Genomic DNA, 21,363 nt, shown 5'->3' on the forward strand with positions numbered 1-21,363 from the left:
TCTGTATTTATTTCTAGGTAAAAAAGGCATAGAATATTGTTATATTAATAATTTGAAGCTTTATTATTAAATGACTGTTTTAAGGATTGCTCAGGTTCATGATCCTTTGTAACAGCTTGCTTTTTCTGGACCCTCTCAGTCCTTGAGAACAGTAAATAAAAAATGTTCACCTAAAATTTGTGGATGGGTGCTACTAGAGTGATTGCTGCATGAGCAGAGTACATTTTACATGAGGAACTAAAGTAGATCGTGCCTTTTATTTATTAAAGAGATTTGTTTTGCATGGACTTAATGGTTTATTGATTTAGATGTAAGTAATAATTTAAAAACTCCTGTGCATGAGCTTTAAGCACCCAAAACACCTCATTAATCTAAATATAATGCACCCATAGCAATAGAGCTTGGCAGAGAAAGGTAATCTTGCTTTAGGAAAAACGTTGATGTTTTGAACTACTTTGGTTTCATTTAATTTCCATAATAATTTCATTTCAATTCAGAGTGTCAGAATAAACTCCCCAAATTTTGAATGCCTCTGTAAACGGAGCCCCGGTTCTGGGTCAGATCTCATTGTAGCCTGACCCAGAGCCATGAAGCCCAACTCTAAAGCAGTCTGCATGGTTAGCCACCCAAAGATCCTAGCAGCCAAGACTAGGAGGGAATTTGAAGCTTAGGAATTTGGGATCATAGGGAGTGTCTACACGAGATGCTACGTTGATGTAGCAATGCATATGGTGATGTAGTGTTGGCAGGCACAAACCGTTATGCCGCAGCTATGTCGACTCCCTCCCTTGCTATAGCGCATCGTTATGGTGACGTAACAGCTAAAAATAACCGTGCTCCATACTAGAAGAAGTACTAAATGATGGTGCAGTAACAACAGCGCCATAGGGGCATGTGTAGATGCGCCCCTAGGGTACAAACATGGGCAGTTCCAGAATCGTGGCAATAGAGGTATGGGAAAACCCACTTCAAAAGTGTGGCACACGGACAGTTAAGAGAGTGCATTTAGGTGCATTTTTGAATGTGTAAAACCTGAGGTCAAGCTAGAACAGCCTGCTTTAAAATCAGTCAAGCATGACTGCTGCAAAGGCTATAAGTTGGGAACATCTTATAGGCAATTGGCATAGTATGCATGAACAGGTCCATGCTGAATATGTCAAATTGTACAGTTAGCGGTCTCTACAAAGACTTCACCTGTGAAGAAAACAGCACAAAAGCTTACAAACCATCTGCTTTTCTAGAGCACATAGGTAGTGATGTGGACCTGCTTAGTATGGGGACTTGTAATAAATCTGTTAACTAAAATCTTTGTGCTGATATATCCAGCTATTTTTCCTTATTTTAATTTCAGGGCAATGGGCATTTTCTGAGTACCAGAGCAGAGGGCCTGTCATTACAGCCATATGAGGAGTACTCTAATGCAGTGCGTCTTGTACCTGATAACTTCATAGATTCTAATACAAAAAGGGCTATAGATCGGGACAGGCTGATGTCTGTTTTAGTAAATGTAACTCATCTTCTGATTAGAGCTAGCTACAACATTGCAAAAAGAGCTGTATACAGGTAAGTGATGAAAAAATATTCGGATGAATGCAGACCTGTATTAACTTGGAATGTATTAGGTATCAGTGGTACTGTGACCTGTTGAGCAAAGAAGTGCCATTCTGAACCCTGGCTTTAAGAAGTTAATGATTTCTTTTCCCCACAGATTAAAAGAAACCAAATCCTTTTTACTGAGAGAAGTTTCCTCATGACTGGATTTATCCCAAAAGTAAACATTTGTGGAATGTGTAGAAAAATATACATGGCTGTTTCTGGGCTGACTGATAGCAGAACCATTGTTTTCTGCCTTAAAAAGTATGGCCTGGAACCTTGCCCCAAGGACATTTGTGAGCAGGCCTGCCAGGATGGTATTGATGAGGGGTAGTACTTTGTTAGAGGGGAGCAATTTCTAAACATCCAACACTGGGCTTATTTTGGCATGTTTTAAGGCAGCCTGCAATGAAATAAAGGGGTTGGCTGGCACTATATGTAAAGAGATGTTAAAAGACCATCTGCAAGGGGAAGCACTCGCTCACTTTCCTTGTCCTTTTGCTGTGCTAGTGTTTTGGATCAATGTGTTTGGGTTTTGTTCACTGTGCATAAAGCAAGCAAGTTGTTTTTGTCTCTGTGCTTTTGGGGGAATGGAACTGAATAATTAAGAATTGGACTATTCATGACTCCAGACTGATTGCATAGGGTTATTCTACCCTATCTATGACTGCAAAGTTTCTTTGTTTTTTCTAGGAGAGATTTGTGCCTTCCTCGTCTCCACATTAATGGGAATGGACTGGCAAGGCTGACGCTACATCAATGATACATACATATGTATATGCACAGGCATATGCATATATATGTGTATATACATGTATGCACACGTACATATATACAGTTATCTATACACACATGCTGAAGGCATGGTCTCCTAGGCTGAACACATAATCACTTGATTTGCTTTTCCATACAGCTGAAACAGTTGTCTTAACTTTGCATCCCAAGTTTGTGATCGATACTACAAAGTTCTCCTGGCATGGGCTAAATGAGTTAGGGCAGTGAAAAGATCACATTCCTCAATGAAACAGCTATGGTGGCAAAACCTTCCTTTGGATGCTGCTGTGCCAACAGTAGAGAACTTCTACCAGTTCAGCTAATATATGGGAAGGTGGCATATGTACGTCAGCAGAAGAACGCTGTTTGCCATTATCTGCTCTGCAAGCGCTTTGGGGCTTTGCTGGTAGAACTAGGCTGGCACAGCAATGGTGGCAGAGGCTTTATACTGCAGACAAAATTGGAAAAAGAAAATCAGGGCAGAATAGGCTGATGTTAGTGACACTCAGAGAGGATTGTCCTTATTTCCTGGGAAAAAATTAACCAGTATATCCCTGTTTAGTTGACAGAGAAGGGATAGAAATGGAAATCTATAGTTAAGAGTACCGTATCTCTGCAACAGTTGTGCTGGTTGTCATTCTAGGCTTACACTGATGATGAGATGGCTTCTATACCTAGTCCCACCATGAGTAGATGTATAAATATACTTGTGATCTATTTTAGACTACTAAATCAGAGATTTATGACTCATAAATGCTATCATGAAGTAGCACTCAGAAATGCTAATGATTTATTGTTTCTGGTTAATTCTTCTGATTAAAATGAACATTGAAGAAGCAAATCTTGAGGTGTTTTTGTATTTGGTCACAGGCTGGACTCTGTCACCTTGGATTCAGCAAGTGCTAATGTTATAGAACTTTCTTCAGCAGCAGATGTGGAACACTGCGAATGTCCTCAGGGTTACACAGGGATTTCTTGTGAGGTAACCTGGTGTATTGCTTGGTGTAGGCCAAAGCATGCACATTTTTATATGATTCAATTATTACAAACTCTTCTTAATTTACAGTATCATAGAAATATGACAGTGCTGTATACTGTTAGTTTAATACATTATGGGGAGCCAGCATGTATAAGAGCTGAAGGTATGAGCTTCTAGGTATACAAAATGTCATGACAACTTCATTCTGAATTTTATTTGGTAGCACTAAAGGCTGATGGTACACAGGAATGATGGAAACAGAAGTAGTTGTATGAGTTTCCTCATTCTGTTTTTAATTTACCATACTTATTTGATAGCATTTTTTCTTGAGCCTACAATTTTTCAACATTTTATTTTTATTTTAGGTTATTCAGACCATGTCAGCAGAATTTGTGGAGAGATTTCAGTGTGATTAGAGAGGAGATTTGGTGACTGGGCTTGGAGATTGGTGCAAGTATGAGATGAATCGCATAATAAGGCACAGGGAATAGAAGAGTCATTATTGGTAGAGCAAAGGGGGATGTTTTGACAAAATAATGCCAGTGCAGAGCACTACTTTATTCTGAAAGTGCTATTGAGTCTTGAATGACTGTGAAAAGCAGACAGAACTTCTGTTTTTTATTATCTCAGTAAGAAAGCTCTTCGTGTACTGTCAGCACATGACTCATTTTACCTCCCTCTAATGGATGCAGGGCTTCATCAAAATTTGTGTTGAAGATGATTCTTCTCCCTTTTACATCAGAAAGTAACTTCCACTAGACCAATGGTGTTGCAACATTACTACCAAAGTATACCAGATTAGAGTCAGGCTGTTTGTTTTTAGAAATGGGCTCCTTAATTTTCTAACATTTGACTCTTAATACAATTGGTGCTATTTTATTTTCAGTCCTGTCTTCCTGGGTACTACCGCGTAGATGGAATTCTCTTTGGAGGGATTTGCCAACCTTGTGAATGCAATGGCCATGCAAATGAATGTGATATCTATGGGGTTTGCTTTGTAAGTCATCATATACATGTGTGATTTGAGTATCTTTTTAGGAATTATGAGAATTTTAGTTACAGAAGAGTGAGAGACAGTTTTATAGTGTGTCTATTCAGAGCCATAAGCACAAAAGCATTTGAACTTTTTAGTGCAGACTTTTCAGTAATGGAATATTGTTCTCAGTAGTTGCAGTTCATCACAATCCTTTATTTAAAATGAGGAATAATAGCTCTAGAATCAGAGATTGGATAAGGATTTCACTCTATGTTGGTTAGTAAGAGCTGAATCAATCTGCTTTCAATTGCAAAAATTGATTGATTTATGCCACAGTTAACAGCTGAATTCTGATTTCAGATATATATGTGTGCACTGATTCACAGCAATGGAAGTTTTGCATTTCATTTGGAAGACAGGACTTCAACACTCAGATTTTCTTTCTGAGGTTTAAAGACTACAGAAATAGAATGGTTTTAAATGAGGAAGAAATATGTAATAGATTGTTACTGCAAATATGTACAAGTAGGAGAATACGCTTACTTGTGTATATAATGATGTTTTAATACATGCGATAAAGTGCATTCTAAAGTGTTGGAGATCAGATAGTTAAATATTGTTGTTGTTACCAGGGATAAATTTAAATTATTTTTCAAAAGTCTGTTGTTTTTATGTCCTTTCCTTGAATCTTAATGGCGTATTGCATGAAGATTCATGCTGAGATCCTTCAGGGGCTGAACATTCCTCAAGAATTAATATGAAAAGGTTTTTTGTATCTTTTCAAGGCCTGTCAACACAACACTACAGGACCTTTTTGTGATCAGTGCTTGCCTGGGTTCTATGGCACTCCATCCCGAGGAACTCCTGGAGACTGTCAGCCCTGTGCCTGTCCTCTGAGAACGAATAAAAACAAGTAAGCTACTTGTCTGAGATCTTACTTGGTATCTTCAGTCATCTCAGATAGGCAACGGAGGTAGAAAGCAGGGGAATAAACTTAGGATGGAATAGAAGAATGGAGTAACAGACGAACGGAGAAATAAAAATGCGTGAAAAGGGGGGAAAATAAAACTGCCTTCTATCAGGGACTAGGGAAAAGCCAAATTCATTGCTGAAGCTAAGATAATTTAACTGAATTGAATCTGGTACTATTTATACATTGAAGGAATTACAAAAAGATGCAATAGCATTTACTTAAGATTATCTTTGAATCTGGCAGAAAAGTTCTGGTTCAAGTTTTCACACTAGAGTAATGTTAATTAGTCCAACAAATTAAGAGACCTGAAATGAGAACAGGGTAAAAATGGTGCTTTTTAGAAAAGATGAGCCTTGTGCAAAGAGAAAAGAGAGTTAGAAAGGTAAAGGCCAATTTTAGGCAGCTATAACAATTCTGAAAACTCTTTAATTGAAAGCAATTAAAGAGCAATAGAAAGCATCTGGAAGCAAGATTTACAAAAAAATGCTAATGTGGTATTAACATTATATAACCTGTCGTAGCTTTGCTATCTAGGTTACATTATTTAAATCATATAAGGCTTACCCTTGGTTTAATAAAATGTATGGTTACAAGATTGATACAGTGGTCTTTGAGAACCATTTAAATTAGAGTAAAGGTTTAAAACTTTTTGACTTGATAATGGCTCTCCAAAATTTTTTTGCTAGTTTCAGTTCCACCTGCCACTTAGGAAAAGGAGGTGATGTTATCTGTGACAAGTGTTGGCCAGGGTATGCAGGATCACAGTGTGAAAGGTATGTAGTACAGCTTTGGGAAAAAAATCTGTCACTTACCCTCATTTATCTAGAGATGATTACTTTAAGTATATGAGGACATTTCTGATAGAGGGCATTTGGGTAATCAAAACCAATATTTTGTTGGGCTGGGTGACTATGACATTCATGTGTTTGGTTTGATATACCTTTCAACCTGTTGTGCAGGTGTGCTAATGGCTATTACGGAAATCCGCTGGTACCTGGCCAGACATGTGTTCCTTGTGACTGCAATGGGAATGTAGATCCTCTAGAAGATGGCCATTGTGATGCAGTCACAGGAGAATGTTTGAAATGTGTGGGGAGCACCATGGGCCATCACTGTGAGAAGTGTGCTGATGGGTACTATGGGGATGCAGTGATCACTAAAAGATGTCATGGTAAGCTATTGTTATTATTATCATTACTATTATTATATTTTAAAGCACCCAGAAATGTGCTAAAATGTCACAGAACAAACTGAAAGATATAATCCCTGCTTTACAGTTTAAAATGTAGTTTAAGATGTAAGCTGACAAGTAAGATAAAATGGAGAGAGGGATTGGGGTGAGGAAGGGAAAGGGCTACAATTGTGAAGTTACATTATTAATCGATTTAAGTATATGCACATCCAGGCTGATCTATTAAAATAATCTTGTGCTTTCAAGTATTGATAATAATTATTAATTTCATCACAGGAGAATCTGATCAAATGAGCCACACCAAAATACATTGAGTGCATCTGACTGGATGCTGGGTATTGTTTATTTCAAATCTGATACTGTTTGGTGAAACCATGGTTTACTTATTAGGCCTGTGTGAATAGGGAAGTATTCAATTCGGATTCGGCTGATTCAGAGAACAGTAACTCAGAGATTCAGATCACTGTCCCGAATCAATTCAGCTGAATTGGCTTTGAAAGATTTGGCATTGATTCAGAGGTTCGGCCCGAGACTATAATGGGGAATCACTGAAATGCCTATAACTTGGTCATTTTTTGGCTGATTCGGATAATTGCAGGGATGGTAGCTCCTTCTGAGAGCATGAGGCCTGTGAAGTTTCAAGGAGATAGGTGCAGGGGTTTATGGGAAACTGCATCTCAAGCTGCTGACAAGCAAAAGTTGTGTCACGTCTGTGTGGTAAGGCACAGTGAGGTGAAAACTGCAGGGATGGTAGCCTATGCTGAGGCCATGGAGCCTGCCAGCTTTCAAGGAGACAGGTACAGGGGGTTCTGGGAAACTACACCTCAGGCTACTGACGAGCAAAACTCATGACATGGGTGACACTGTGTGTTAAGGTGTGCAGTAACTGATGCTGAGGCCTGTATACGACACGGTAGTGTACTCCAGTGAGGTCTCTTCCTCCCCTACAGCCTCATTCTGGTCCACCACTTTAAATAACAACAGGTAATAAGCAGTACGCTGCAGCACAGTAGCACTGGCATCTCAGGCAGCCAAACTGTCACAGACTAGAGCCTTTCTTTCCTTTCCTGCATAAGCTTTTTCTCCAGCAGCTGCCAGAGAACTCTCCCTGCCAGCCCCAGCCCTGGGGCTTAGATGTGCCCAGGGCCCTGTATCCTTTGGTCAGTTGACTGGGGACGGGTGCTAGGGGTGTTGGTCCAAGGGCATGGCACTGGCAGACAAGGTCCTTTGGGTCAATCTGGTATCTTTAAGTAGACCAACTGAATAGTTAGAGAAATATATCTTAGCAAGCTTTCAGGTTAAAAAACCCTTTGTCAGGCTGACGAAGCACCTGCAGTTGGTGTGTGACTGCGTGCTGTTCCTGGATGGGAGGAATAGTAAAGAAGCCAGAGACCGACATGCAATGTAGGCAAAAAAGCCAGTCGGTGAAAATGGAAATGGAGGTGTTAGGGGGTGAGGGACAGGCTGGGGTGGGGGAGGAAAAGAGATGTAGCAGTGCAGATAAAAATGGAGAGGTACCTGGGGAGTCGGATGTCCAGCAAGTTGTAGTGTGTCAGAATTCCAGTGTCTATAGTGAGTCCATGAATTTCTGTACCTAGGAGGCTGATGAAGTGAAGTTCATAGGCCCGGCTGTGAAAAGTGGTTTGTAAATTCAAACAAGCACTGAATCTTGCTGACCTAACCTCATTACTAGAAGCCAACTTCTTACAGATCAAAACATAATAAACCTGCCAACAATCTCCAGTACTCCCACAGACTGTGCACCAGAATCTATCAAAGATATACCCAACTACCTCTTGGGGCACATTTCTCAAAAAAAAAACCGCTCTATCTCCAGTTTCTCAGGCCTGATTTTGGAAGGGAATTTACAAACCCTCTCCACTTTTACCTGCACTGCTACATCCCCCCCTCCCACCGCAGCCTGACCCTCACCCCCGATGCCTCCATTTCCATTTTCACTGACTGGCTTTCATGCCTGCATTGCATGCCACCCTCTGGCTTCTTTACTAATCCTTCCATCTAGGAACAGCACATACACACACCAACTGCAGGTACTTCCTCAGCCTGATAAAAGGTTTTTAAACTCGAAAGCTGGCATCCCAGGCAGCTAAGCTGAGCTCACCTGGAGCCTCACAACTCCACTGCAACCAGCACATCTCAGGCCTATCAAAGACATGACAGGTCTGGGCTTTTCCCAGCCAGGACTCTGTGTGCATGTGGTAGCTGGAGTTTATGGTGCCTCCTACCTGCCTTTCACCAGGGGGATCCTTGGTCCTGGCACATCCTGGGGCTGCCACACTAGCAGCAGTCCCACCAGGCCTCTCCAGCCCTGGCAGAGTGCAGTTTTAGTGGTCATGCCCAGGATCTGGGGCCTCCTCCATCCCCATAGCGCCAGCCCATACCTTGAAGTTTGTCCAGGCACGGAAGCTCAGCTGGTGGTGCAGTGAGTACCCACTCCAGCTTTGAGAGCGGGACATTAACTGGTGTAAAAAAATAAAACTGAAATAGGTGCGGACAGAGTGAGGAGGGTGGCACTCACTCTGTCTGCAGGAGAAGGTTGGGGAACCCCAGCAGCGGTGGGGTTCACCTTCAGGAACACCAGGTGCTCCACCAAACCAGGATTCAAGCATAACATATGGGGGTGTCATAACATCCCCAGCAATGTTGAACACCCTCCCACTTGGAACACTGGTTGGTGGACAGGACAAGTGTTCCTGGGCAACTGTGGCCAGATCCTGCCACATCTGGCTGTGGCTTGCCCAGTAGGTTAAGGGGTCGCAGTCCAGTGGCTCCACATCCTTGGTAAGATAGGTAGCCCCCAAAGCCTCAGTGCTACCTGCCCGAGGCTGGGGTCTGGTGTGTCTGGACTCTTAACATTGAAGCAATGCCCTTGGCCCACATTGGCAGCAGCTGGCGTGTAGGAGATTGGCTGGTGCTGGTTCAGAGAACGCTGTCATAGGGAAGTGGATCCCCCTCTTCCACATCTCCTTGCCTCTGCCTTCCTGACTGTTGACCAGCACCTGCGTCCAGTGATTGAGGGTTTTGGTGCTGCCAGTACACATGCTCCCTTTCAGCCAGCATGTGAACCGTACTGGACCGCAAGGGATCCAGCCGTCTCCTGCCCTCCTTCAGCCACCTCACCAGTGCCTGCATGTCTGGTGACAGCAGCTTGCCCCAGCCAGGAACACTGATCCCCTGGAACTTCTCCATCTGGTCTCAAGTACCCTCACTACAGGGATCACCTGGCTAAGGAGGGCAGTGGCAGCGCTGAGGGTCTTGTTGGCCTCAAGGAATATATGTCTTCTTCTTCTCTGATATATGACTGTCTGACTTTTTCTGTGTTGTGTTTACTGTTGTGTGTGTACCTAAAATAATATCTCCTCCTCTTCTTCTTCCTCCTCTTCTTCCTCTTCGACTAAGTGTCTGACTTTTTTGTGTTATGTTAATCTGAATCTCTATCTGCCTTCTTCTGTGTTGTCTTTAGTCTGTATGTAACTAACTATAACTAAAAATATTAATAAGTATATATAATCTCCTCTTCTTCTATGAATGTCTGACTTCTGTGTTGTAATAATATCTGACTTCTTCTATCATGTATGTGTGTGAGTGTGTGTATGTGCTCCCCTGCACAGTGATGGATCACACTGCCAGGGAAAACAGCTTTCTTTTTAAAAAGTGTTGGAAACTCCCCCCCAATAACAAATATAAGTTGAAAGAAATGGATTGGATTGAGATAAGTAGAGGGATTCTAGTTAGTAAACTACTTGCAGTCTTTTCCAAGAACAGAAAGTAGCAGGAGATTGATTAGGTAGGAAGCCAAGCCAGCCCAGTACCTTTCAGATGCTGTTGGTCTGGCAGAAACAGCTCACAAAAGGCACAGAAACCCTGAAGAGAGAGGCTTATGTGCTGTGTCTATGTTCCTCCCCCAGAGCACTGTGATTGGAAGGGGAGTCAGGGAAAGATCACAGTCACTGGCCAGCTAGAGATGTCAGTCTTTCCTCCCCCCCACTCTCCCTCCCTCTTCTCAGGTTCTGTTTCCCTGAAAGACTGTGTTCCAAATCTTTTCTGAATAGATTCGGAGCCTCTGAATTGGTTCAGAGGTTTTTTATTGTCTTCTGATTCTTTTCGGATTTGGTGATTCGGCCTCCGAATCAGGCCAAATCTTCTGCGAATAAAATCGCGGACTGAAGCTTTGCACATCCCTATTACTTACTACTTACTTTCAGGTTATGCATATTAAACTTTTCCTGTTTTGGAGTGTTTGTTGCTTGTGGGGCTGAATGTACTGTGGACGTCGCACACTCCTTTCACGGAAATGAGAGATTTGTTGCTTAACAGTAAAAGAGTAGTAGATTCAAGAGTATTAGTGATTGATTTTTTTGTAGTGGTCTTCCTCTACCATCAAAATGCTGGCCACGACACATGCATGGTCTGGATGATGCTGGAACAAAGCACACAGTAGCGTGTAAAATAATATTGCTAAACCTTTATCTTGAACACTATATGCAAATCACAGTAAAGTACTAGATCTGACTACTAGTGTGCATGGCTAAAATTACTAAGCAGAGATTAATTCCCCTTGCTTTGTAGGAAAAACAGCATCACAAAGAATTTTTACAGCATATAAATGTGCAAAGTGTATATTCTCTGTGATTAGAACAGTCACTGCATGCATTCTTTACTTGTCAACTATATCTTTTTTTCATCATAGAGCTCTAGACCGGCATTAGCATAACTCAGCTATGTATATTGTAAATCAGAAGTCCGGATTCCACTATCAGAGGCACAAACATATATCCGTTGTTATCCTTCCAATTCAGAAGAATTAATAGAGGGTAACAGAGGGTAGAATTTAACTCTTAATAAGTAGGAAAATACAAAAACTGTTAGACCATTCTATTTTCCCTTTCAAATATAGAATTATGTGATCTTTTCTATTTATCTTTGGGTGGGGAGGAGGAGAATATGCAATGAACAAAGAATTTTACTTGGGATTTTTGTATTGAGCCTGTGTTCCTCAGGATGGACTTTCTGATTAACGTGGTGCATCTCTGCTTATGCAACAACTTTTTTCTCTGGGCCAGCAGTGTACCTATTGCAGATAAGTAAGTGCATTAATATACGCGAGCTAAATTGTTACATTTGCTTCTAATATAAAGAGCTGCTGTTCTGTTTAATTGTCTGATACCCATGTATTTCAATAGATTTTTCTCTTGTTGTCTCTTTTTATGACTTTTAAGTCTGTGAATGCCATCTGAATGGCTCACTTTCCAGTATTTGCCATCATGAAACTGGCTTCTGTTACTGCAAACCAAATGTAACTGGACAAAGATGTGATAAATGCTTGGTAAGAAAAGAGTTTACCTATAGCTAATATGTATATTTTCCAGTATCAGTTTCTATCCATTCCGTGACATCACCATTTCATGAAGACAAAAAGAATTGCTGAGTTAAGTGTGTAGTGAGTAACGTTATACTACACTTTTCAAAGACTCCTGGGGATTTTAATTCACAACGTAGAGAATGGGAGTATACCAGAGACAGTAAATGGATAATGTTTGGGATTCCTTCACCTTCTTGCTACTGCCAAACAAAACCTGCAAATGTTCAGGCAGGCCAAATGGCAGTAGATAATACAAAGTAATAAAAAGAAAATGAGAGAATATTTTTCACTTTCAGTGAGATTTGAAATTTAATTGAAACATGTTTCCTTCCTGTCCAACAGAATGGTTATTATGGCTTGAATACTGGACTTGGCTGTCTTCCTTGCAGTTGTAGTCCATCTGGATCAGTCTCTGAGGATTGTAATGATGAGGGCCAGTGTCACTGTGTACTAGGAGTGGCTGGGGAAAAGTGTGATCGCTGTGCTCAGGGCTTTCATACATTCCAGGATGGTGGTTGTACACGTAAGCTCTCATTTTTGTTCTGCTCTGGGAATTTCTTTTGACAAAGGATTTTATGTTACACTTTGTATGTTACTTACTCTCCCGGAAACATCAGTTGTTTCAAGAAATATTCTCAAAACCTTGCCAGTAGAACATTCCCCTAGTACTTCTGCTAGGAAATGTTTTTTAAAACTCCTTGATTTTTTTTATGGTCTGATTCTTTGTAAAAAATAAAGACAGGAAATATCAGGAGATTTATAAAAATTTTACAGTATAAATGGTCAGCAGTAATCTTGCTAAAAATCTCTCCATTCCAACAAAGAATATAGAAAGCAATTACTTCCTTTTTCCCCTCTGCCACAATGTAAAATCTAATAAATTAACTCTGTAGATTTGAGCCTGTATTTTTCTTTTTTGCTTTTTCCCCCTGCAATTCATGTGCTTTCGAGTTTGACAAGACATATATACAGGATTAAATTTCCAAATTCACACATCTCGTTATAATCCAGTTTTGAGCCATAGTATGATGTTATGTTAGTCCAAACCTGAACAAATTCCATTTCAGTAACTAGAATATCATATTAAAATATCTATTTCAACACACCATAACCAAAGGAATGCCTACATGTCTCATCTGACTGAAAACATTTCCTTTGGGTTTTACAAAACAAAGTGGTGTATAATATGGCATGAGATTGTGTGATGAGAAAAAATACATTTGTGCATATTTTAGGAATTAGAACCAGGGCTGTTAAAGGGATCTAGCTTTCTTGGGTGACTGCAAATTCCAGCCCTTAATCTGGCCATCAGGTCCTATCCCAAAGGGATCTGACTAATTTTTTAGATGTTTCTGGAGGCATTTGTAGAGTGTTTTTCATCATTATGTCTGAGCAGTTGGGCCTATAAAGGTAAAAAAAATGGAGTAAAAGCTTCCATGTAAAGGTTGTCATATCCATTCAATCATCAATGAAATTGATTTGACTATATCGTACATATGCATCAAGCAGAATGTAAATATGATGTGAAAGAAAGCCTACATGTCTAAGAAAGCTGCTGAATCTAAAAAATACAGGAGAAAAGACAGTCCTGTTCATTTTTCAAAAAATGGGAAATTATTTTTAGGTCAACTTAAAGCGTTGTGTTCCACCCAAAATAAGTGTTTTGTGTGTTTTTGGTGAACAGGTAGGTCATTTAGCCCTCTTCTATCCATTTTCTTTCTTTTACATTTAGGTCAACTTTAGAATAAACGTTTTGTGTTTGCAAGGACAGGTCAGAACATTTTGTTTAGAAATTGATCTGAAAATCAAAATGCAATATTTCCCTATTTAAAGATACCCTCCTTTTTCAGGGAAATATAGTTATCCAGTTGCCTTTTGTTGGTGAATTTAGGGTGGATGCAAATTTGCAGCATTTTACTGGGTCTTTATCTCCAAGGGAGGCTGGAGGGGCTTAGGGTACAAGACAGTTGCATTCCCTCCATTCAAAACAGCTCAGAGACTACTGCTTCCTATCTTACTGGGGATGCACAGACTCCTAAATGGGTGGAGAGAAGAGCCAGCTATCTCATGAAGCCAAAGAGATAAGCTGTACCATATGACAGATTGGGCCTGACAGGAATAGTTAAACCTACTGAAGACCAAAATTAATTTCACAATTTGTTCCTCAGTTATTCTGGCTGTTAAGGAGCTTCTGTTGGAAAGAGTGGCTGGTATCCTATAATTCAGGAAAGCAAGGCTGTCAACTCATTTTGATGCTCACCTGTAATCAGAGGGCTCCTACAGATGTGCGGGGAGCCTGCTCTGATGTGCTGGAAATCCAGTGTGTCAGAGCAAACTCAATTAATTGATTCTGCTGGAGCATGGAAATTGATGTGCTCCAGCAGCCTTCTGCGTCACGTGTATCAGTGTTCCTGTGTGTTCTTACAGTCAAAAAATGGTGACGGGGCGCTTTGAAATAAAGCTCGTTCAATGAGCTTTAGTTCAAAACACCCCACCAACATTTTTTCAGCACAGGGATGCACGGGGACACTGATGCATGTGAAGTATGTTCACTTTTAATTATCACAGCTCACTAATTAAAGCACTCAGTGCCTCATCCCAGAGCATGTGTAAAAATGCCTAGAAAGCCTAACAATGGGAAAGCTAGTCTTATGGTTCTATTTCTCTTGCAGCTTGCAATTGCCCTCATACTCAGAACAACTGTGATGCAGATTATGGCCAGTGTATCTGCCCCCCTCACACAGAAGGACCAAAATGTGAATTCTGTAAGGAAAACTACTGGGGACATGATTCTGAGCTTGGCTGCAAGGTATTGTATGCTTGCTAAAAAACTACAGCTGTTTAAAGGATAATCAGCATTATCCTGAAGGATTTACAATAAGTAAATTGTTTGGGATTGGCTCCTTATTTTGTTTGGCTCATTCTTTGTTGCCTGACTTGAAACTTGAGTGGTTACTAGCTGGGTGCCCAGGAGTTTTGAAAAATAGGTGACTAATTGTAGTCCATGCACTGGGCAGCAGCAGTGGTCCTGTTAACACTTTACAGTGTTTCTTTCTGACTCTAACAAATTATATGGTTGTTCTGCAATAATTATTGGCAGTAAGAAAGTTGATTTACAACTTTAGAGTAGAGTAGTGCCGTAGAGTAGCTATTATATTTTGCTCTTAAGACTTAGGATGTCATTAATTCTATCATACACCTTTTTTTCAGATGTTTTAAGAAAATTTGTGTGCTGATTTCTGCTCCCTGCCTGGGGGAAAAAAATCATCCTTAACACCATGGTGATGATCAACTTGAATGGCATAGCTTGCAGGGCTGATCTCAGAGGATTTCAGTCTGTTATCACTCTAGCAAAACCCCCTTCTGAACTCCCCAGTAATGTCAGCTAAAATGTTATAATTAAGTAGTACAGTGCCAACTTAGAACAGATTCCAGAGAACTGTAACCAGCTGGGAGCCTATTCATTTTTAGACCGTTAAACTCAACCAGTAAATTCCTCCCAGAAAAGGCACAGGGCCAGCATTTAGTATAATCATAACATGTCTGGCATTTTACTAATCAAAGTCCAGTTGAACATGGTGGTGTATCTCTTTTAGGGATCTGCATGGAGAGTCAAACCTGCTGCTGTTGTGCAGGGCAGAGTTTATAGCCAGTATTGTAGTACACAGCTGTGCTGTTGCTTTGATTTCACAGCTCTTTAAATCAGGATTACGTTCTAATAATCGCTCAATGAAACCTTCAATCTCATTCGTTTGTAATTTTGCTTGGTTGTTTGACAACCAGGCTTTAAATTAGTGTAACATTTGCAGCAAACATTTCAACATTTTAGTGCTGGTATTGACTGTGTCCCTCTGTGCGCACCCAGCAGGAGGAGAAGTTGAGAGGCACAGATCCTCCTGTAGTTTTCCATATGGAATTGTCACTCCACAGCATAAGCGAAACGGGCCAGTGCATGACTAGCAGAATCACACACACACCAGTTACATAACTCAGTCATGTCCTAGGCTAGGTATATATGTTCAAAAAGCCCAAGGCAGAATCAATCCAAGTTACATGGTTCTCTGTAAACTGCATATTTTAGATTGGTAGCAAAGAGAACACATGTTCGCCCTTTGATTGGGGTAGAGGACAAATCTTAGGCCAGGTTCTGCCATTTTTAAACTAGTTGATATGTGCCAAACTTCTGTTTGGTTATGGGTATAGATCGATCTCCAGGCTATTACGCCAGTGAAAGTGTAATGTCTGTACCAGGCCATAGTGACTTTTCATGCTGATATAGTAAAATGTTACATTTTCATAGAAAGGCCCTGCATTCAGTTTAGCTAAACCTTTAGCCATATTTTTTTTTCTCTACCATATCATCACATTGCAATTTGTGTGGGGTTACTTACATTATGAAAACTAATTTGAAAGTTTCTCCTTGCCATCAAACAGTGTACTCAGGGCTCAATCCTCAGCCACCAAGTAAGAAAAAGATATGGTGCACTCCATGCACTCCTCCCTGCTTTTCATCATCTCTGGTAGGTCCTCTACATGACCTCCGGAACAAGTGGGAGTGCAAGTATGGTACAGCCAGCTATTTTGGCTTTGCAACACCCCAGGAGTCCCCACTGGTAACAGAATTCTTCATTTGCTCCTTGCACTGGGCACCTTTGCAGTGCTCAGCAACATAAAACAGCCAGAATGGATTGTAATCAACTTATGACTAGTGTGTTTTACCTTGGCAGGTGTTACAGCAGAGTTAATTATTCCTTAAAGTGTTTTTTCTTATCTTTTTAAATGCAGATAAATGTTGAAGTGAATTCAAATTGTCAACTGTATTTAACTTACATTAAGATGCAGTTAAAATTCAACACTACCATATAGTGTTAAGGAAATACCAGTTTGTTCTGTAAAAAGAAAATACAAAACACTGTTTCCTGTTAGGAATCTATGCTTCACTGTTGCATAGACACTTTTGACAAATGTTGGGGGTTTTTTTGTGTTTCTGTTTTTTGGGGTTTTGTTTGTTGTTTGTGTGTGTGGTTGCAGCTGTAAATTGACCTTGCAGTTTCTGTTCTAAAAAAGTTGTTTCTAAATGTTTGCTATGTATGAACTCTGCTTGTTTTTTCTTTTTCAGGCCTGCAATTGCAGTGCTGTTGGTTCAGCCAGTCTCCAGTGTGATTTGACTGGTCAATGCCAATGTAAAAGTGAATTCGGAGGAAAAGACTGCTCCAGGTGTGCTTTAGGCTATAGGGATTACCCAGATTGTGTTTCTTGCGACTGTGAATTGAGTGGGACCAAAGCAGACCAGTGTGAAGAGGGTCAAGGAATCTGCAGTTGTGAAGAAGAGACTGGCATTTGTGCCTGCAAGGTATAATATTCATAAGTAGCAGAAGATCACTTCTGGGTGTGTATGTGTGTTCCTTTCATAGACATTTAGGACTTATGCTTTTGAGTTAACCTAATAGTGCTCTGTGGCAGGTTCAAGAATATATAGAACAGGCCCCCTCCCTGCCCCAAGGCAGTGGGGGAAAGGGAGGAGGGTTCCCCTCTGGGGCTGGGCAGCCTTGTGTGCCAGGAATCCTGGCCATCAGACAGCCACTGGGGTAGGCCTGTCGGGGCCTGACCATGGCCCCTGTGACAGGAGTATCAATATCGGAGCCTTTCTGGGAGTGGCTCCGCCCTCCTGTAAGGGGCCAACCGCCTGCTTACTTGCCTGCCACGCCTTGATTTTACTTGATTAGAAGATGGTTGTAATCAGCAGGAGGCTGCCCATTTTTCCACGCCCCGGTGATAGGGGGTGCTACCTGCGGCTCCTTTTCCTCCCCTACACTGCAGCCCAAGCCTCGCAGATGGAGTTGATGTGGTTTGACCTAGGCCTTATGTTCTGGCCCTCCTCTTTACTCCTGGGGCTCCTCACTGCCCCCTCTCTTGCTCGCTCTGGGGCTCCTCGCTGCCCCCTTCTCTCTCAGGGCTCCTCGCTGCCCCCTTCTCTCTCTCCGGGGCTTCTCGCCGCCCCGCTTTGCTCTCTCCAGGGCTTGTCACCGCTGCCCCCTAGCTCTGGGGCTTCTTGCCGCCCCTTAGCTCCGGGGCTGGGGCCAATGTGCCCCAAACAAAGCTGCGACCTCTCTGGCCCCAGGAGACCCCACGCTACCGTGGAGCTCCTATGAGGCCTCCTCCACCCCTAATAGCCTCGCCCGGTCCTCCGGTCAAAACAGTAAACATAAAACATAAAGCCCCTGGGCTATAACATAAAAACTAGACTGTCCAGTCAAACAAACTCTACTCCCTACTAGAGAGTGAGGGAGCAGGGGGGAAGGAGGGCTGCCCAACCCCAGCAGTGACTGGGGGATGCTCTCACTGCCAGAGTCCTCACCTCTGTCTGTCTGAGCTAAGTCCCTACTCCCACAGCTGCTGGAGAGGGACTGCCCTCCTGGCCTCCTACCTGGGCTTAAGAAGGGATAAGCCCTGCCCCTTCCTGGTCAGCTGGGTTTACCAGTTGCCCCGGCAGCCAGCGCCTGTGCAGCCCTGGTGACTGGCAGCTGAGCCTCCCCCTTTCTGCCACTAGGGGTCTCCCCAGAGCAGCCTCCACTCTCAGGTGCAGGGCACCTGAGTGTACTGCGACAGTCCCCCATCTCAGCTCAGCTTCTCTGTGGAAGGAAGGGCTGCTCTAGTGCCCCTGGGCTTTTGACTTGAGCCACTGCAGGCATGTACTGAACGGCTATCCTAGGGGAGGGCAATTATTTTGGGCAGAGGGCCGCTTACTGAGTTTTAGCAAGCCATTGAGGGCTGTATGACGGGCAGCTCAGGGAGATTAATATTAATTTTCCAAATTTCTTTAGGGGCCCTGCGGGCTGGATAGAATGGCCTGGCAGTTCGCATCCGGCCCCCAGGTCGCATTTTGCCCACCCCTGGTCTATCCACTTGCAAACTGGTTCACTCTCTACAGGCTCGTTGAATGTGTGTCCCTAGCCTAATGGTTTAGAGATTGCTTTGGCTAGGTTAGAAAGTATTCTAAGATAAATTTCATCAAGGCCTGCCAACTTGAATTATTTTAATTTAATATGCATGTGTTTAAACTGTTCTTCCATACTCTTGCCTAGATTTGTACCCCTACAATATTATTTGTGAGAAGCACTTATTTATAACTATTCTTCTTTGTGAGGACTCAAGCAAAAAAGACTGAATAAGTCAGCCTTCTTTGTATCATTCAATATTTGCTTGCACTGCTTTGTCTTTTTTCTTTCTGTGAATGCACCTGTGGGGCCTTTATTTATTGCCATGTCACTTGTGTTTCTTCTACTTCCAGATTCTTTATCAGCTCCTCCATGTACATTCGAATTAGACTGTTCCTATTCCCTCATCCACTTTCTGGAAAAAATGATCTTCCCACATACTTCAAGAACCTGCTAGACAGACTGGGAAGATCCTGTTCCACCTGTTGGGTGTCTAAGTGGGTTTAGGTGCCTAAGTGTGATTCTAGTCCAACTCTGTTCAAGTCTGAAAATCCATGAATACATTGATTTTTGTAATGCATCGTCACCTTAATCCTTAAGAACAAGTTACAAAAAGAAGAAAGGGGGAGAAGAGGTATCCGCTCATCTTCTGCATTAAACAGTTTTTCAGGGATTCAAACTGGGTAGACACTTAAGTAGAATTATGTGCCTAATAGTTGGACTAGCACCTGGCCCACTATGTCCTACTGTATTGTTACCAACAGAGATTTAGTTAGTTAAAGTACCTCTTCAGCACCAGGTCCTGTCCTACAAATGCTACTGTTCAACTGTTTTAAAAATTGCATCCTTCTACAGCTCCAGATTTGGTAGCCTATACTAGATGTCTACCATGGCACTGACCTATTTTCTTCCTTTTTTGTCTTCTCCCAGACTCTACCCCCATGTTTTCTTTTCATTTCTTTCAGGATTTAAGAGCAACACTTACTTCCTTTTTCCCTGCCTGTCTTCCCTGAACGACCTAGACCCTTCTATATCAATATTCCAGACATTATTTATCCCACTAGGACTCTGTGATCCCGAATAAGTTGCAGTTTGTTCCTGGCCAGAGATTTGCTCTTCTGCTCTTTATCTATTCAAGATTTGAATAGCTGTTCTTGATCCTGATGGGTGAACCCATGGGGAATGGAGCACATGGTAGCTAGCAACTAGTCTTCTTCCTGCAGAGAAGTCTTCCATGGTACCATTGCAGTCCTCTCTAGCTGCTAAGCTTCCTAAATCCTGGACATCTCTGTATGCATCCTATTAACAAAGTTATCAGTTTTCCCAGATGCTTTGCAGTAAAGCTGTTTCTTTCAACAGCTCACTTACCTGCTTCTTGAAAATATCTACCCACAGGCATTTCTATCTTTCTTTGTCTGGCTTTTTGTCAAGGAAATATAGATAGATTCCAGCAAGAGAGTATCAGGACTTGGGTGGAAACAGGTGCAGCCAGTGGAGGAGGTAGCAGCAGTGCTCATGAGATGCCATTTTTCCTTTAAAGCAGGGGTTGGCAACCTGTGGCCTGTGGGCTGGAACTCAGCTCACAAAGCCATTGAATCTAGCACAAAGAAGTGGAAGACTTCTGTGGCATTCATTGTCAGGGGACTTCATCTGCACTGTATCACACTGCAGCTGGGTACTTCGCCTGTGATATGCCACCAGGCAGTCGGGAGAAGTCATGGCAGGAGTGACAGTGGCAGCTGAGGTCTAGGACTTCAGACCTGAGCTGGGTCATTGCAGCCCACTGCCAGAAAACATTGCCAACTACTGCTCTAGAGTGGGTTTTTCCTTCTGGGATCCCTGTAACAGTAATGGAGAAACCTATTTGTCCTGCTTTCTGCTTTGTAGTTCTGTACATTTATTTTCAGCTCATGGTCATCTTGTTTTGTCAGAATCCTACAGTTTTTGATTAAATAAAACTCTTAGAGAACTCAAATAAGGATTTTTGTTAGGAATCCAGGATTAGGCCCAGTTGTATGTTCAGTTTTTAAAGGTAGATTCTAGCTATGCTGAATCCTTGCTAAGCTTACAAAGATTCATGGTGCATTCAGATAGAACAATGATTGGTTTCTTCATATTCTTGCATAGTATTTTGACTACTTCACAACTACAGTGTAACTGTAATACTGAATTCAAATACATAGACTTGTTTGTTCTTTGTATTTATGACAATATATGAAGTGCAAGTCAATGTGTTTTTTCATTAAAAAAAATTCTATAAAGTAGGTCAGGCAGATTTTTTGTGGCCACATTTTTTTTATAGGACACATAGTGCCCTCTGGTCCATAGATGTGAATTATAGAGTTTCATAGACATCATAGACATCAGGGCTGAAAGGGACCTCAGGAGATCATGGAGTCCAGCCCCCTGCCCAAAGGGCAGGAAGTCAGCTGGGGTCATAGGATCCCAGCAAGATAAGCATCCAATATACTCTTGAAGGTGTTCAATGTAGGTGCTTGAACCACCTCCGCTGGCAGACTGTTCCAGACCTTGGGGGCTCGGACAGTAAAGAAATT

The 21,363-nt window shown here is 41.9% G+C and overlaps 1 protein-coding gene across 1 annotated transcript in view; it reads left to right on the forward strand.

The window, feature by feature from the left end:
* LAMA1 (laminin subunit alpha 1) overlaps positions 1-21,363 on the forward strand; it is a 145,708-nt gene that overhangs the window by 60,652 nt on the left and 63,693 nt on the right. Inside the window, exons 14-23 of the mRNA XM_019540717.1 lie at positions 1,352-1,563; positions 3,238-3,349; positions 4,233-4,343; positions 5,108-5,235; positions 5,982-6,068; positions 6,255-6,466; positions 11,728-11,834; positions 12,213-12,393; positions 14,543-14,679; positions 16,990-17,223. Coding sequence (XP_019396262.1) covers positions 1,352-1,563; positions 3,238-3,349; positions 4,233-4,343; positions 5,108-5,235; positions 5,982-6,068; positions 6,255-6,466; positions 11,728-11,834; positions 12,213-12,393; positions 14,543-14,679; positions 16,990-17,223 — 1,521 coding nt within the window. The remainder of the gene's footprint in view (positions 1-1,351; positions 1,564-3,237; positions 3,350-4,232; positions 4,344-5,107; positions 5,236-5,981; positions 6,069-6,254; positions 6,467-11,727; positions 11,835-12,212; positions 12,394-14,542; positions 14,680-16,989; positions 17,224-21,363) is intronic.

The sequence above is a fragment of the Crocodylus porosus genome, unplaced genomic scaffold (assembly GCF_001723895.1).
Source record: "Crocodylus porosus isolate Cpor-Errol unplaced genomic scaffold, CroPor_comp1, whole genome shotgun sequence".
Classification (NCBI taxonomy): domain Eukaryota; kingdom Metazoa; phylum Chordata; order Crocodylia; family Crocodylidae; genus Crocodylus; species Crocodylus porosus.